We start from the raw sequence: 16,004 nt of genomic DNA, 5'->3' as shown, positions 1-16,004 counted from the left end.
TTTACAGTGGCTACACTGAGATCCCACTATATATAGATTTTTGGTTACATTGGAAAGAAGGATAGCTTCTGGCATCAAGCAGTGGAAGTTTTTCATTTTGTTTAACAGAATTAATCCTCTTTTAGTTTTGAAGAAACAGTCTCCTTGAACTTTCAGAGCAGAGATTCTGCTGAAGACACGTCAGTAGGCAGAAGCCCTGAGTCTCTCAAAGGGAACGATCCTGGAAGTTTGAAAGATCTGAAATAAAAGTCTGCACAGTAGAGATGCTTGGTTATATCAGCTCTTCTATGGTACATCTATGGTCTCCTTTCAGTCCTGCATGACATCATGACAGTCTAAGAAGAAGCTACAGGGATCCTACAGTAAAAGAAATTGCAGCACACTTGAAGCTTTCAATCTTGAAGAACTGCCAGAAGAAGAAGTGCATAGCACTTTGGTGTAGTTCTTTGTAACTACCCCTCAGCAGAGGTGCCTTGATAAATGTGCACTACAGATCCTTGACATCTTTGTTGCATTAAGCAAGGATCTTATAATGAATGGTCTTAATATAAAAGGACCCCTCCTCTTCATGGATCCGGTAATTTGATACATTGGTAGCTTTCATCTAGCAATGAAAAATAATACAATTGTCTTGAGCTAATCTCATAGGAGGATTTCTTCTCTCTGAATGAAGAAGGACTTCCGAATTCTCTTCTTTGACCTGAAGTTTTTTAAAAGTTTGTTGTTCCAATAACCTCATGGAAATTTTCATCTCTAATCTGGGCAGCTCATGATGATTACCCAAAGCAAGGCTTCAGAGGGAGCTATGATGTTTGGGTTCAGCTATTGATGACGTTTGTCCAAATAAGAGGGAGTTGATGAAAGACCTAGATTTGTTCTTAAGCTCAAAATAAAGAAGCTGCTGAACCAGTCATAGTCAACACTGGTGTATGCCTTGATACAAAGACTTTAAGACAATTTAAGGATAAGCCTCGTATATATATTTGATAGCTGCTCATGAAAGATCAAGTATAATCTGAACTACACTGTTGGTCTGATAAATGGAAAGCTCATCTTAGTACTATATCTCTTGAGGACCACCTTCATTTCTTTTTAAAAGAAATCAAAGACTGAAGTCTGTTACTCTGGAAGCACCATTAAAGCAGAATGTATAAAACAACAAGCATGGCTTACTATGAAGCCACTCTATTGAAGAAGCTCTTCAGTGAGCCATTTGTGCACATCGTCATTATATATTGCAGAAGAAGATTCCAGTATTTCACATACCACTTTATATGGTTCAGCAAAGGACACTCCTGTTTTATGGCATGTTTGAGTGGACAGATCTCATGATGAGTAGGTTGCCTGATGGACACTATGCACCCTGGAAAGACAAGTTTAGGCTATTATCTCCCTGAGTAAGAGAGAGTAAGATCAGTCAAATACTATGCATTCTCAGAAAAATGGATACATGTTGATGTATTCCACTAATACATTTCAATCACAGAGAATTCATCAGATTGAACCAGAGTGTAGTCTAGCACCATCAGAAAGCCAGTCTGCATTGAGTACAAGTTCAATCACTGATCATGTTGTTTTTGCTCATGTCTCAGAAGTTACTAGTTCTCAGAATACTTATTTTGTAAAATGATGGAATATACCTCATATAAATAGAGGATCCCTCTCCTGCTATTTTTTATCATCGCATTTGAGATTTCAGCCTCTCCTAGAAGAGTGTGAATCACCTTTGTCTTTTCAGTACTTGGTAGAGATGTGCTTTTTATGGAGCATTCGCTTGTAGATATTCGCTGTTGTATTGGAGACGTTCTTTTGGAATTGAAAGGAGGTCTTTTCCTAGAAGAAATTGTGATTTTATTGTTAATTTTTCATTATTTTGCATGTGAATGAATTAATGCTAGGGTTTATTTATCTTTCATGACTAAAAGCATATTATTTATTGGAAATCTTGGTTAAGTTTTACATCTTAAATATATTCTTCCTTGAAATACATAGAAGAACTCCTAGTGTGCATCTTCTATTTAATTTCTCCCCTTACAAAAAAGATAGTTAGGGTTTCACAAGTGGAAAACATATTTCACCCTTATTCCAATCGACTGTACTTTTTCTCCAAAATTTGCCCCAAAACCCCATAAACCCAAGTAGGATTAGGCACTAGTAAATTTGTGTTGATCAAAAAAAAATTCAAAAGTAAAAGATTTCCTCTCTTTTTAATATCTCCTAGGCTTTTTAAGGCAAACCACTAGGGCTTTTTTCTAGGACCGAATTGCTTGTAGTGTAGTTTGGATGCATGTTTGTGGATAAGAACCTAGGGTTTACCTCCCTATACCTTTTAAATGGAAAATCTAACCTTTGTTGTGGTAAACATTCCCTCAATAGGGCCATCATCCTTCCTCAACAATTTTGTTCTTTGGAAACCCTTAACCATAGCCGAGTTTCAACTAGAAGTCTTTTTCAGGGTTTACATTATTGCCTTGTGGATCTAATCTTTAAGTAAACTCTTTCATTGACTTCTATGTGCCTGAGTATTCCTTTATCATTTCTTATAAATAAACCCTAGCGTGTAGAAGCCTTTATCTAGTCAAGATGTATGATAAATTGTTCCATTACCAAGAAGAATTGAGCCATGTCGAACATAACTTCTCTTGACCTAGACTACTTGCATCACCTTATCCTTATAGGTGAATACAAGGAAGCTTCCCTTGAGGTGCAACTCCACTAAACAGCAGGAGGGAGATTGTTGAAGTGAAGTGACTAAGATGGACTAAAGCTTTCAGCCACTCTAGGTATCATCAAACTTACTTGCTAACTACCAACCCAAGCAACTAGGTGTGTAATGCAAGGTTAGAGCTCTATGACCAACGCCACCCTCCCGACTTCGGGAACTAGACATTAACACACAGGTCGGCCAGATGTCCTCCCAGGCATTTTGTATTACACACAATGCCTCAACACATCAAATCTCTCCTGATCAAACAAATCAGTAACATCAAGAATGCTTCCAAAACTTCGAGAGATTTACCTGAACAATCACAACCCCAATGAGTAACAAACTTTCAAATGCATAAGTAAACATAAACCTTCGGGGTCTTCAGACATCTTGATGTTGCCTTGATTGTCTCAACTTATCACAGTAGGACTTAGATGTTGGAATTTCTAAGTTTAACCCGTTAGAAATTCTACCTGTACTATCTGGTTCATTTCTTCCTACTTGTTTAATTACTTAACAAGTTATTTACCATGTAAATACCGAAATTAAACACAAGTACAGCATCAACATTTACAGATCATCAACTAAAATAAAACAAGCACACAAGTGACACCGTTATTTTCAGACCAATGTACCTGGAAAACCCAATGCGGGAAAGCCAGCACAGCTATTCAAAGGGTTTTATTATTATGTAGTCTATATGAGTACAACTAGGTGCCTAAACCGACTCACCCGACAGAAATACAAAATCCGGCAACAATACCTCTCTTCAGAAGCAGATATTCGGAAAGTCTGCTCCAAGAAACCCTTTCCAGCATAATCTGAAGCTCAACGTAAGCCCTCCTGGCCTCTGTGTCAGCCTAAAACCCTTTGCGTCAGCCTTCTGAGGCTCTGTGTAGCCTCTCTTGCTCTCTGCACCACTCCCTCTGCCTCTGCATGGATGACGCAGGCCCTTCTGACTCTGCGCAATCTCTGTTGCCTCTGCGTGGCTCCCTTTGGCTCTACATCTGCCTCTCTCTGCTTCTGCATTGGTCTCTCGACACTGTCCCTGCCTCTCTACCTTGTACTCACTGCCCCTCGCCGCAACTAATCACAAATTCGATTTCTCTTAGCAAACCCCACTCTAGAAAATCAAATGATTGATCACTCTGGTGTGTTCTCCAACTGACCCTCAAGCCTCCTCTTATACTTTTCTTGTTGGTCCATCAACGGCTGAGATTAAATCTCTAATCAAAGGCTAACATTAGATTTGGCTTGATCCATGACTTTTGGAACCTTCTAACCCAGTTTTATATTAATCCATTAATATTTTATTCTTCCTAAGTTTAGACTTAGGAACTCCATTAAAAATATTAATTATTTTAATATCTCCCAAATCGGTTAGAATCTTCCCAAACCATTTCTGGGTCTTGGAGATCTCATGTGCTTTAGCCTCTCCACCAATTTTCATGGCTAGAGCACATCCAATGCTATCCTAAATCAACATTAGAGACTTCCCAAATGAATTTGGATAGAAGTTTCCTCAACCATACAGCTTCTTTCACATGCAACAATGTATTCTACAACCAAATCTTTCTTTCCTTCTTTTAGCAGCACCTCAATATATATTCTCCAATTTCTTCTTTAAGGTGTTCATCATGACTATAATATGCCCTCTCTCTCAACTTGGGAGATATACCCTTTCTTTTATCCAGGCTCCCCCTTAACTTAGGGAGTTCAACTACTTTCTGTGACATCGGAGAATCTTTCTTGGCTTCAATCCTTCTTATCAGAGTCATCTTGATCATCATCATTCATATAACTTCCTTCATAATGCTAGCCAATCAAGTCAACTTTTCTTACAGATATCTTCAACATCTTGAAGATTATGTACCTACACAACTTAAACAACAAGTATAACCAAATAGATATATAGAAGCATGAAGTTAACTATATCATACAATAATGGAAGCATTATATACCTAAACTTAGTTAGGTTCATAATCAAAAAGAGACACATACTTCTATACTTCAACTTCTTGCTCAGGTTTGGTTATAAACCCTAGATCACATGATTTAAAGTAACTCAATCAAGATATTAGTCTCATTATATCTAGGGTCTCAATATTTCTTTCAGAGATGTGACAAACTCTTTATACAATATATTGCAAACCCTAGAACCAATTCAAACAATTACAATTCTATAATGCATCTAACAATTTTCAGAATTTATATGTTAGACTTCTACTAGGATTTAATGCAAACCCTAGATTCCATCTTTGAGACACTAAGCCTTAGATATCAACAATCAAAACCAATCATAGCACAATCTAAGGTTTCAACAATATGACCAACTCTTTGTAAGCACTAGACTTTATCATCATATCTGAAGCAATAACACCATATCCTAGAATATCAAACTTCTACTAGGACTTTGTTACAAACCCTAGAATTACACTATGACCGTTAACAATTAGGTTAGCATATATACATATCTAGGATTTCTTAAACATGTACAAGCATATCAATATCCATTAGGTAAGCTCAAGACACAAATATCAATACATTTAAAGTCAGACACATTACAATCTTGATTAGGCTAGGGTTTTGATCACACGACCAAACATACACCTAGGGTTTCATTCCTAGGAGCTTACTCTAGATATTATAAGGGTTTTGCTCATAAACCCTAATTTACCAAAGCCTCAAGGTCTAGGAATTCAATACATAGTCATTACCATCCAATCCTAAAGGACTAGGGTTTCCATAACGATACTAAAACTCCAAACATAACATATCAAAACCCCAAACATCAAAAGAATAGTATTTTCTACATTTCATCAGTAACCCTAAGTAGACTAGGGTTTTTCACATTAACATACCCTTAGGTTAGGGTTTTACAGAGAACCTTTTAGGGTTCCATAAACATGATTTTAATGAGGGTAGATTCAATCTAATGATTAATCACCCAAATAAGAACATTTATGATTCAAAGGTCCTAGACATAACACTTGTTAGCAATGTAAAGCAGATTTATTAGAATGAATGAATATACCTTTATCACGAAGAGAACAAAGCTTATGGGCTAAGACTTACCTTTGAGTTGTTTTCTAGACAAGCCTTATTAAGACATAAATTCCAATAGAAATTCTATCATGCTTTGTCTTGTGAGGTCTTCTCCATAACGCTTGAGCATTTAGCAAGTCTTTCCTAAATATGAAAAATATGTTATTAGAGATGTTATTAGCATCTTGTACAAACTCATCTAAATAAGAGAAGGAAACAAAATATAAATGGATAATACAAGTAATAAGATACTTATCTTTAATAAAATAGTGAGGGCTCCCTCTTAATCCAATCTTGAGGGATACCTATAATAACTCAAAAATGTTCTTCCAAAGCATGTTAGACCTACAAGTACTAGAAATCAAAACATAAAAGAAAACAATTCAAAACTTAGAGTAGAAGGATATGTAAGGGATAGAGTTCCTAAGAGTCCCTAGAAAATAGGTCTTTAACTTTGGATCCTTCCATCTTGTTCTTCTTTGGTGAACTTTCATTGGCAAAGTTTGCTTGATCCCTATCTCTTCTTTTATTAATTGGATTCTCAGGACAATTATTTTTATAGCGACCCATCTTGTGATAATTGTAGCATTCAAACTTGGATAGGCCTGTCTTCTTCCTTGGCCCTTTGGACATCTTGAAGGTTCCTTTATTCTATCCACTATTAGGCTCATGGCCAATATTTTTGTTTCTCTAAACTATGCTTTCCTTGCTTCACTTGATTCATCTATATGCTTCTTTACTTTTCCTTTGACTAGATTCAAGACTTTATTCTTGATGATGAGATCTATCGTCTTTTTCAATGCCCTATAATTGGAGGCTCATTCTTATTTGTTTTTCTTCCTTCAATGAGTATGGTTCTTAAAGATGGTAGGCTTGTCTCCTTATATGATCTTGATGACCCTTATTCAACTTCTTAAAACTTTTTATTCTCCTTTCAATAGATCTTCAGGTTGCTTTTTTCCTTCTTCTTTACCTTAAATCTAATACCATGTTGGAAAATCAAAAAGGCAGAAATATTTTCTTATGATGATAATTACTTGTGATATTCTTGTGTTCTTATTAACTTTCTTATGTTCTTTTATCTTTGTTTCATCAAGCAATTATCAAATACAAAACATGAAGATCGGGGACACCAGATGCAGGCGGACAGCTAGGGCAAAACCCCTATACAAGGAAAAACCCAATCAACAACTCTTCCTTCACTTGTTTCACAAGACAAGACGAGATAATCCAAGACTCTTTGACCTAGACACAAACTTCCTCCAATTACCAAGTCAGCCCTTCCTTCCTCTTCAAATGATAATCTTTCAGTAGCAAATTCGACCTGGAACTTTGACCTTGCAACACTAGAACTTCGACCTAGTAGCAGTAGTACTGCGACTTGGTAGCAGCAACAGAACTTCGACCTAGGAGCAGTAGTACTTCGACTTGGTAGCAGCAACAAAACTTCAACCTCTCCAGCAGCAAAACTTCAACCTCTCCAGCAGCAAAAATTCAACCCCAGCAGTAGCCCAGTAACTTCAGACGAGAGAGAGATAGCCCAAAAACTTCAATCTTGTCCTTAACCTACAATTCTCCTTCTTTTCTAAGAACTTCGCACTTTTTCTGCTCCTCCTTGTGTATCAAACTTCTTGAGTAAGTGAGTAAATGGATCGAATTGCACTTCTATATATAACCTCTTCTATGGGTCGAATTATCCTAATGTAGGCTGACTTCATCAGGTAAGGGCCAACTTGGTGTGGAGGTAACAAATGACTTATTTGACTCAATAATAATTCTTTTTACATGATTCAAAAGCCCAAAAAGGGTCTCATAAAATGGACAATGACTCTAATGACTCAAGACAAAACCTAGAAGTGTTCAATGGAGAATTTGACCTATAACATGATGACCCAAGCATGAAACCCATGCTTTAATAAGTCATAATAATAATAATAATAATAATTTCTTTTTTCTTTCTTTTGATAAATACATTTCATTCTCAAATACAATTATGAAGACTGAACCTAGTTACATTCTTCAACAGCCCTTACCTTGTGCACCCCATCACAAGGTCTGCTAGATTTTGCAGCAACAACCCCAATTAATCACTCACCTGTTTTACTGCATATGACTAGAGACTTCATGAATCTTGATCACTCTAGTATAGTTCTGTACTCCTTAGTATAGATAGTAAAAAGGGGTATACAGCATATATGTACATGGAAACAAGATTCCTCCCACACTAAATACTTGCTCTCTTATGTTCTCTTGTATATGCGCATATTTGCATTATTGATGTGTGCCCATATCAACTTCTACATCTAAGACTTTCTCCTCAGATCATCCGAAATAGCTTTCTGATGCCAGATTATAAGTCAAATTCAAAAATAAAATATTCTGTCCCTTTTATAGGAATAAGTGGGTTCCAACTCAGGACCATGATGATCCAACATCCATGTATAAAGGAAAAGTTATGTAAGAGGAAGAAAGAAATGATAACTTTTTAGAAGACCTTTTCCGACATGAAAGGCAGTCACTATAACAAAGAACAGTTGAATCAATAAAACTAGTTGCAGTCAGGAATGACGAAGAATTAGGAAATAAATTGCAGTTAACTGAAACTGGTACAGAGCTCCACGGGCATAAGCATTAAAGTCAAAGAGAAGCAAGGAAAGACACCTCTTCAAGCTCAAATCTTTATGCACTAACATAAAATTACATAAGATGAGGCCACACTCATCTGTTGAAAATAAGATGGAGAGAACCAAAAGTGCTTACTGGCTTACAATTGCTTTGCTTCCATATGACTCTTCAATATGCCAAAATGCAAATAATGTAATGCAATCCTAAAGGCACCGACATTTTCAGTAGTAAACTATAAATTACTGGCAAAATCTCTTACATGCCACAAATTGATATTAAAAAACAAATTAGCATAATTTCAATTACCTCACTCAAGCCCTGTGCAGCTCCTGATCGCTCAACATTGCTGTTATCTGATTTCAGAGTCTCCAGTAACCAAGGCACCAGATCCGGGAAGTTATCTTCACCCATGCCCCTTATGAGCGACCCAAGAGCTCTAGCTGCAACAGCACGTACTTCTGGTATAGGGTCTACAAGAACCTGTGCAGAATTTAAATTAATTAGAAATGTCTGACCAAAATATCTCACTAAGACACATGACAGTGAAAAAGATTCTGCCAATACCTTCTTCACTTCAGGAAGCATCAAGCTTATATATGGTAGCATATCCTTTGGCTCTGTTACCAAAGAACACATGTTTCCAACAATCTGGGCTGCTTTCTTTTTAGTATCTGCACTTCTTTCTCTAAGACCGCGGTGGACTATAGGCACCAACAATGCTAGCGATGGAGCATCAATAGTATTGACAAACGTTGTCTGCAATAACAGTAAGAGATAAAGGTATACTAGACGTTGGTAATAAATAAACAATATCAAATCTCGCAAAAAATTGTATAGAAGACCTGAGACATAACTATAAATAATACCTGCAGAAGAATGTCAAGGGAATGCTTTGTGTATTCATTGGGATCTGAGATACTCAAAAGTAATGTTGAAACTAGTGCAGATATTTCAGGGTTCTTTATCACACTGCCAACCTGTTAATGCAGATAGCACCAGTCAAATGACAATTATTTAAATAGAAGAATAAGATATAAATATTGAACAAAATAGAGACGATTGGAATTGACACTCAGATACAAGGCATCTTACCTGCTGTAAAGCCATCTGAGCAGCGGATTGAACCTTTGGGTGTGTGTCCGTTAAAACCTGCAATGTCCATGACAAAGCATTAGATTACTGAACCAACAATATGACAATTAGATAAAACAAAGATTGTGATAGTTTAGAACCCTAAGCAATCCCAAAGTTTACTTCAAGATTTCTTCATTGATCCAAACCTCAGTCAGTTTAGGAACAATTTTTGGAAGACATTGCGATAGCTGTTGAGGTGCACAGTAAGCCATTGCTCCCAGTAGCTGGACACTCCCCTGTTTAGTCCTCCAAGCTTTATCCTCCAAACCCTGGTGACAAATGGAATATCATATTAATCAATTTGTGAAAAAAAGTAGTGAACTACCATATCTATCTACTTAGAGGTAATTTAAAAACAAAAACAAAAAATGCTACTTGCAACAATTATAGATATTTCATTCATATTTGTCTACAGCAAAACAAAGTCATTGCACCGATGCTACATAGACTAACAAGGTAAATTATCAGATATGTTTCATGCTACAACTAGAACATGGAAGGAATTGCAGATAAGGGAGAATTATCACACATGTCGATGCATAATGTTTCATTAACAATAATTTGAGGCATGTTCACCATTTCCCAAGTTAGTAACCCCTGGGGCAATTTTTTCCCCTATTATTCTAGCTTGCCAACCAGCAACCCTATGATGATCCACAAATAACTAACCTCAGAAGCCTCCCATCCATGCTGCAGTCAGTGTGCCTACTCATCCAATGAAGATGGCTCATCAAATATGAGCTACATTAACCATTTTTATATTCAACTGCTTTCATTTAATGTTTAAGGGAATTTTGTCCCAAAGGTGCAGCTCAATTGGATCACCATAATATGAAGTATTGTGTAAACAAAGAGATCCAAGGTTCAAGTCCCCTGGAGTAGCCAGGTCTACGGAGGGGACAGGTCGTAGGCCCCAGAGGTATATTGGTAGCAGCAGAAATTGACCCCCTATCATGCGAGTACGAGACGGACCCAGTTGTCGATTCCTCTGGTTATTAAAAAACAAGAAGAAGAAGAAGTTTAAGGGCATTCTAGTATCGATCACAAGCTATATTGCAAGAAACAGCCCCCCAAGCTGACATGCCCATACTCAAAATGCCCCAAAACACTGTCGAAACGTGACCAAAACGCCTGGGTGGTGTTTCCTGATTTGGAAACACCACAAAATATTTTATGTCTAATCAATCCACATTCTAGTACTGCTTAAAAAACACCTTGTTCTATTTTTGTTAATGAGGACAAGGATGAGGATTATTAAGATATGTAACTGTACTTGTCATTAACTCATGTTTTATTTCATTTTCAGCACATATAGCCACATATAAAGGTCGATTTTGGATGTGGAGCCCCACGCATAAAGGTTGATTTTGCAATCTTAGATGTACAACCTCACCTATAAAGGATAATTTTGGATTTTAAATCATGTAATCAACTATGAAAGTTAATATAGATTGGCTTTTCCTTCTAAAATAGCATTTATGCATCTCATTCTTTTTTTCTTGCAAGATAATGCATCCTTAACATATTTGTAAAGAAATTACTTACATGCATATATATATGACATTTCAGCCGAAGTTTCCATTTTCCATGGGTTGGGTCTCAAGTCGTACCTGTTTTCAAAACTTCCAAATGTTTCGGAGTTTCATACAACTTAAATCACAAGTTGAATTGGATGATAGACCACTTTTGGTTGTATTCTTGTTCCCATGCTTCACCTCGGTGGTTATCACTTAACACCACTCCAATGTGACCTTCCTTGAGGCCTTTCTTTCCACTATCTAAGAGGGGGCACAGATAGGATGCCCTGATTGATGTTGCTTGTCCATGGTATTCCATACTTAGCAATTTCCATATCTCCCTTGCATCCACATCCAATCTCTAGGTTGAACGATATCTATCACCAGTATTGGTTCCATATTTTCCTCACCATTGATTAGGTGCTCAGAAACTTTTCCCTAAGAGGTTAATGAAGCAAAAAGAAAAGAAAAAGCATGTGCCATAATGTTAAAATGCAAAATATTGGCAAGGATAAATAAAAGTAAGTGCACAAAACACTTACCTAAGCTCTACCCTCCTCATTAGCCCTCACTAAGTTCTTGGCTAATGCATAAGTTATCTAAATAAAGGGCAACTTTGATTATCCCAACCCTGATGAGCAATGAAACACTTTATCTTTAAGGGGTCAACAATGAATTAGTAAAACCTTGTAACCCAAGCTATAATTGTCGCCTCCCCCCCACCCGAAAAAACAATGAAGAAAAAGGTGCACAAGAGTGGTGGTGGTAAAAATAGGTCGGGGAAAACTCAGGTCCCAAGAGTGCTCCCTATTCACATATTAACACTCAATGATGATGGATATCATAGCTGCGCACAAAAATTGTGGCATCGTCCATGAAGCAAACCGCTACCATGCCACTTGCCATTTGCACTTGTTGATTCATGGGTTGGCTTAGGAACTATTCCTCCCCTTAGGGTTGTAAGCACCTAATAGGGTCTTGTGATAACCCTCCCATATCTAAGCATGGTAGCTTGTTTACAAATCATAATCTAGAAAAACATTTGAAGGCGATGTTTGCATGAGGAAAAACTGATGCCTTTAACATTAATTATGGTCCACTCCAATACCCCTATGTTTCTTCCACCTATGATGTTGATCTCACTCGATTCCATGACTATGTCTTAAATGTTTGCTCCCAAGTATAGCTACCATCCCTTGAGGAATTGTATGATGCTTCTCCAACAGTTCAAAAAGGATGGCTAGCATCACTGGGAACCAAATCCAAGACAATGCCCACCTTTTCGGGAGCACTGACCTTGAGATATAGCCAACACTATTGCTGACAGCCTCTTCTTCCTCCAAGACCCAAAACGATGCATTTTTGAGACAAGGCATTGCTTAGAGGGTTGATGTACGCCAGAGATAACAAGACACCCCCAGGCTAGCATTGCACCTTCTTGATGGGCATTGCCCTGTTGCTAGAATGATTTGATGGTGATGATGACAACCTGACATCCCTCTTGAGGTGATGGTACACTGCTCAGCATGATGATGTCATGCCCTAGTTCCCAAATGTCTCCTTCATGGGCTTGGATTGATGACATTGTCCAATTTGATGATGGCGTCTTGTTGAGGGAGCCTTTGCTTTATCATTGGACACCTTTTGATGTGGAAATGTGGCATTGCAATGAAGAGCACCTTCTTAAGTCATCCATATCATATTTCAATGAGAGATGCACCTTTTAGATGATGACTTCACACTTGTAGGCCATTTTGCTGACACATGTGGGTTATAACCTATGAAACTGGATTTGTCCAAAATAGGTCACGTGTCTGAATCCCACGAATCTGACACGATTCAATGGGAATTCGAATCCTAAAATGGGACACCACGTGTCCTAACAGGACACCATCGAATCTCAGTCGTGTCCCGTTAGGGCACTTCGTGTCCTAATTTTGGGATTCGAATCCCAAAAAAGTGAAGGTTTATGAGGTTTATGAAGGTTTGTGAGGGTTTATGCAGATATTTGAATTTTGTATGTACTATTCATGCTATAATGTTACTAACTTACTTTGTAAACAGTAAAACTAACATCTAGATGAATATCTATGTTTGAAATCAATGAATTTGTATCATTAATGAGAATTTGTGTAAGAAATATCTAATTTTTAATATATCTATATGTATATATAGATATGTTTTTTTAATAAAATAATATATAACGAATCCTACGTGTCCTGTTCTGGAGGGTCAACGTGTCCGAATCCGACACTCAAATCCTCGTATCCTACGAATCCTGAATCCCCGTGTCAGGTGACTTAGGTTATAACTATAAGAGGCTTATATTTACGTTTATTCATCAAGTTAGCTATCTTTGGTGGTCGGCTTGTACAGTTTCCCTCCATTAATGGATTATATGATGAGAGGGCATCCATCCCCATCTGATGACATCATTAGGCACCAAACCTAGGACGTTTACCACCTTTTGAGGAGTGTCGACCTTGCATTGTTTCGAGCACTATTGATGATACTCTCCTCTTACTCCAAGGCCTGGAACATTGCACATTTCACCCAAGGCATCACTTAGTGAGTCGATGTAACCCAAAGATGATAGAATGCCACCAAGATAGCATTGCACCTTCTTGATGGACATTACCCTACTTCTAGGAGTATTTGATGATGATAACTTGGCATCCCTCTAGCGGGATGGTACATTGCTCAGCATGAAGACAACATGCCCAACCTAAATGATGTCCCCTTCATGAAGTTGTATTGCTAATGTGGACCAGTCTTGATGATGACATCTCGTTGAGGGAGCCCCTTTGCTTTCTAATCGAGCACCATTTGATGTGGAGATGTGAATTTGCAGTTAGAAGCAGCTCCTTGGGTCATCCATGGCATATTTTGATGAGAGATGCACCTCTTAAGGATGACATCACCAATGGAGGCATTTTTCTCACACGTGGGTTAAAGAAGACTTATTTTGTTTATTCATTGAGTTAGCTATCTTTGGGGGTCGACTTATAACCTACCTAAATTGTAATCACATTTTATATTAATTTTACAGTTTTTTAGTGTATTTTTTGGACTAAATCAACTTAGTTTTCCTCACATAAGTAGAAAGAAGTTGATTTATCTTGGAATCATTGCCACTCACACTTGAGAGAGTACGCACTAGCTTGTCTCTTTTCTCTTGGTCACTATGGTGCATTAAATGAGCAAATTGTCTTGCGGAAGGTATTATGATTGGATGAATCTTTCTCATGTATGATAAATGGTGATTCTATCATGATTTTGTGCAAATTTATTGCATCTTCTTCCATATTGTATTTGTTGTAGAATTAGGGTTTCAATGAAATTTTCACAGCTCTAACATCTCCTAAACAAGATTATCATCGAGTTTCTATATCAATGACTATAATTAAAACTCCTTCCAATAATCTCCAATTTGATTGAAAATCGCTAGGGCTTGTGCAATAGAGAAACATCATTGTAGCTTTTTCTCTCATAAATCGCTCCTATTGGTCCTCTTCCATAGACTTTTCCTTAGACCCTATTAGGCCCTTGACTGAGAAAGGCACTAGTCCACTATCATGTCAACCTCCTTGAAATAGAAAAAACAAACCCTAAATTTTATTTTTAATGTTTTCTAAGGTAAATTAGGGTTAGAGTACAAAAAAACTACATTTTATAGCATTATTTACCATGGACCTTATATTCCTAGCAATGTTGCCAACATCAACATTGGGATAAAATCGGCAAGGATCCGGAAAACCAAAAATCGTAAATATCAAGAAAATATTGGTAAAAATTGGCAAATATCGACAAATCAAGATACCATCAAAATATCAATAAAAATTGGCACACATCGGCTAGGCCAAAAAATCGTGATTTAAGATAAAATCGGGATGTTATTGAGATGTTCGCAACATTGATTCCTAGAGCTAGGCTTTGCATGTACTAAATTAATAAAACATAAATATTATTTTTCATGCATTTCTTAGCTATTAATTAGAGATGAGCAACTGGCGTCTAGGGTTTTTCTTATTGTTTTATGTGATTTCAACCTTTGAAAAAATGTTGTAATCTATTTCCTAATTTATTTATCAAATAGCCTTTGTTTGTTGCAAGTTTATTATCAATTTTAGGCTATTTTTAATTGTTGTTATAATATTTGCATGTTATAATTGGGTTAATTATAAACGCTAACATGTATTTTGGAGCCTATTCGAGCATCTCTAGGATTTGCTAAGCCCTTTAGATTTAGTCATAGGTTCCTTTGAGCTCGTGTCTTAGAATTACATTTCATCTCGCCTAGAACCCTAATTATTGAACACTTAGCCTTGGGCGTGATCTATAAGAAAACCCTTGTGGGGTATTTAGCCTAGGAGCACATGGGTTATCTAATCCTTAAGATCTATTAGGGAAGCCTTTGTTGTGGGGATAGTATCATACGAGAATAACTGCTAAGGTGACAGTGGTTAATGATCTCATTGTTTCTCTTAAGCTAGAGCACTTAGTGAGACTTTGCACTAACATGGTAGGTTTTGCAGTAGCAGGTAACAATACTATCATTGAAATGCAAGAGCCTCTTGTATATGATTATATCTCATCTTTGTATATTGGTATCAATGACCGAGCTTAAGAGAGTCAGCTCTCCAAATCAGCCCAAGAAACTTAGCTCAAAATTTCCAAATAACTCAAATAAATAGTGTGAGTGAAAGAAATGGAGGGTGGAGACCTTTTTAAATGCATTTTTTCAATTTATTGAATTTTTGTCACATTATTTTATGTTGTCAATTTGACTATTTATGGTTGGTTGACCATGGAACCAGCCATCTCAAGTTTTGTACATTGAAGCGAACCGTTAGACAAATCAGGTGGACCATCCACCTACGGCATGTCATTGACGATGAAGCCATAAGTTATATGCGCAAATCCAAATGAATGTGAAAATTTCATCTATCACAGCAAGTGGAAATTGCTTTTCTAAT

The 16,004-nt window shown here is 37.1% G+C and overlaps 1 protein-coding gene across 8 annotated transcripts in view; it reads right to left on the bottom strand.

Moving 5' to 3' along the window:
• The window catches only part of ILA (putative protein kinase regulator ILITHYIA), a 356,320-nt gene that overhangs the window by 128,352 nt on the left and 211,964 nt on the right, over positions 1 to 16,004 (bottom strand). For all 8 annotated transcript variants that reach the window (XM_089396177.1, XM_089396171.1, XM_089396172.1 and 5 more), the window contains exons 32-36: positions 9,658 to 9,780; positions 9,470 to 9,526; positions 9,244 to 9,354; positions 8,942 to 9,133; positions 8,684 to 8,857 (exon numbers count right to left, since the gene is read on the bottom strand). In XM_089396177.1, coding sequence (XP_089252303.1) covers positions 8,684 to 8,857; positions 8,942 to 9,133; positions 9,244 to 9,354; positions 9,470 to 9,526; positions 9,658 to 9,780 — 657 coding nt within the window. The remainder of the gene's footprint in view (positions 1 to 8,683; positions 8,858 to 8,941; positions 9,134 to 9,243; positions 9,355 to 9,469; positions 9,527 to 9,657; positions 9,781 to 16,004) is intronic.

This window comes from Pinus tabuliformis, chromosome 1_2, assembly GCF_031772625.1.
Source record: "Pinus tabuliformis cultivar Carrire ecotype Pingquan chromosome 1_2, CPIR1, whole genome shotgun sequence".
Lineage (NCBI taxonomy): Eukaryota > Viridiplantae > Streptophyta > Pinopsida > Pinales > Pinaceae > Pinus > Pinus tabuliformis.
This window is presented reverse-complemented; position numbering and strand designations above follow the sequence as displayed.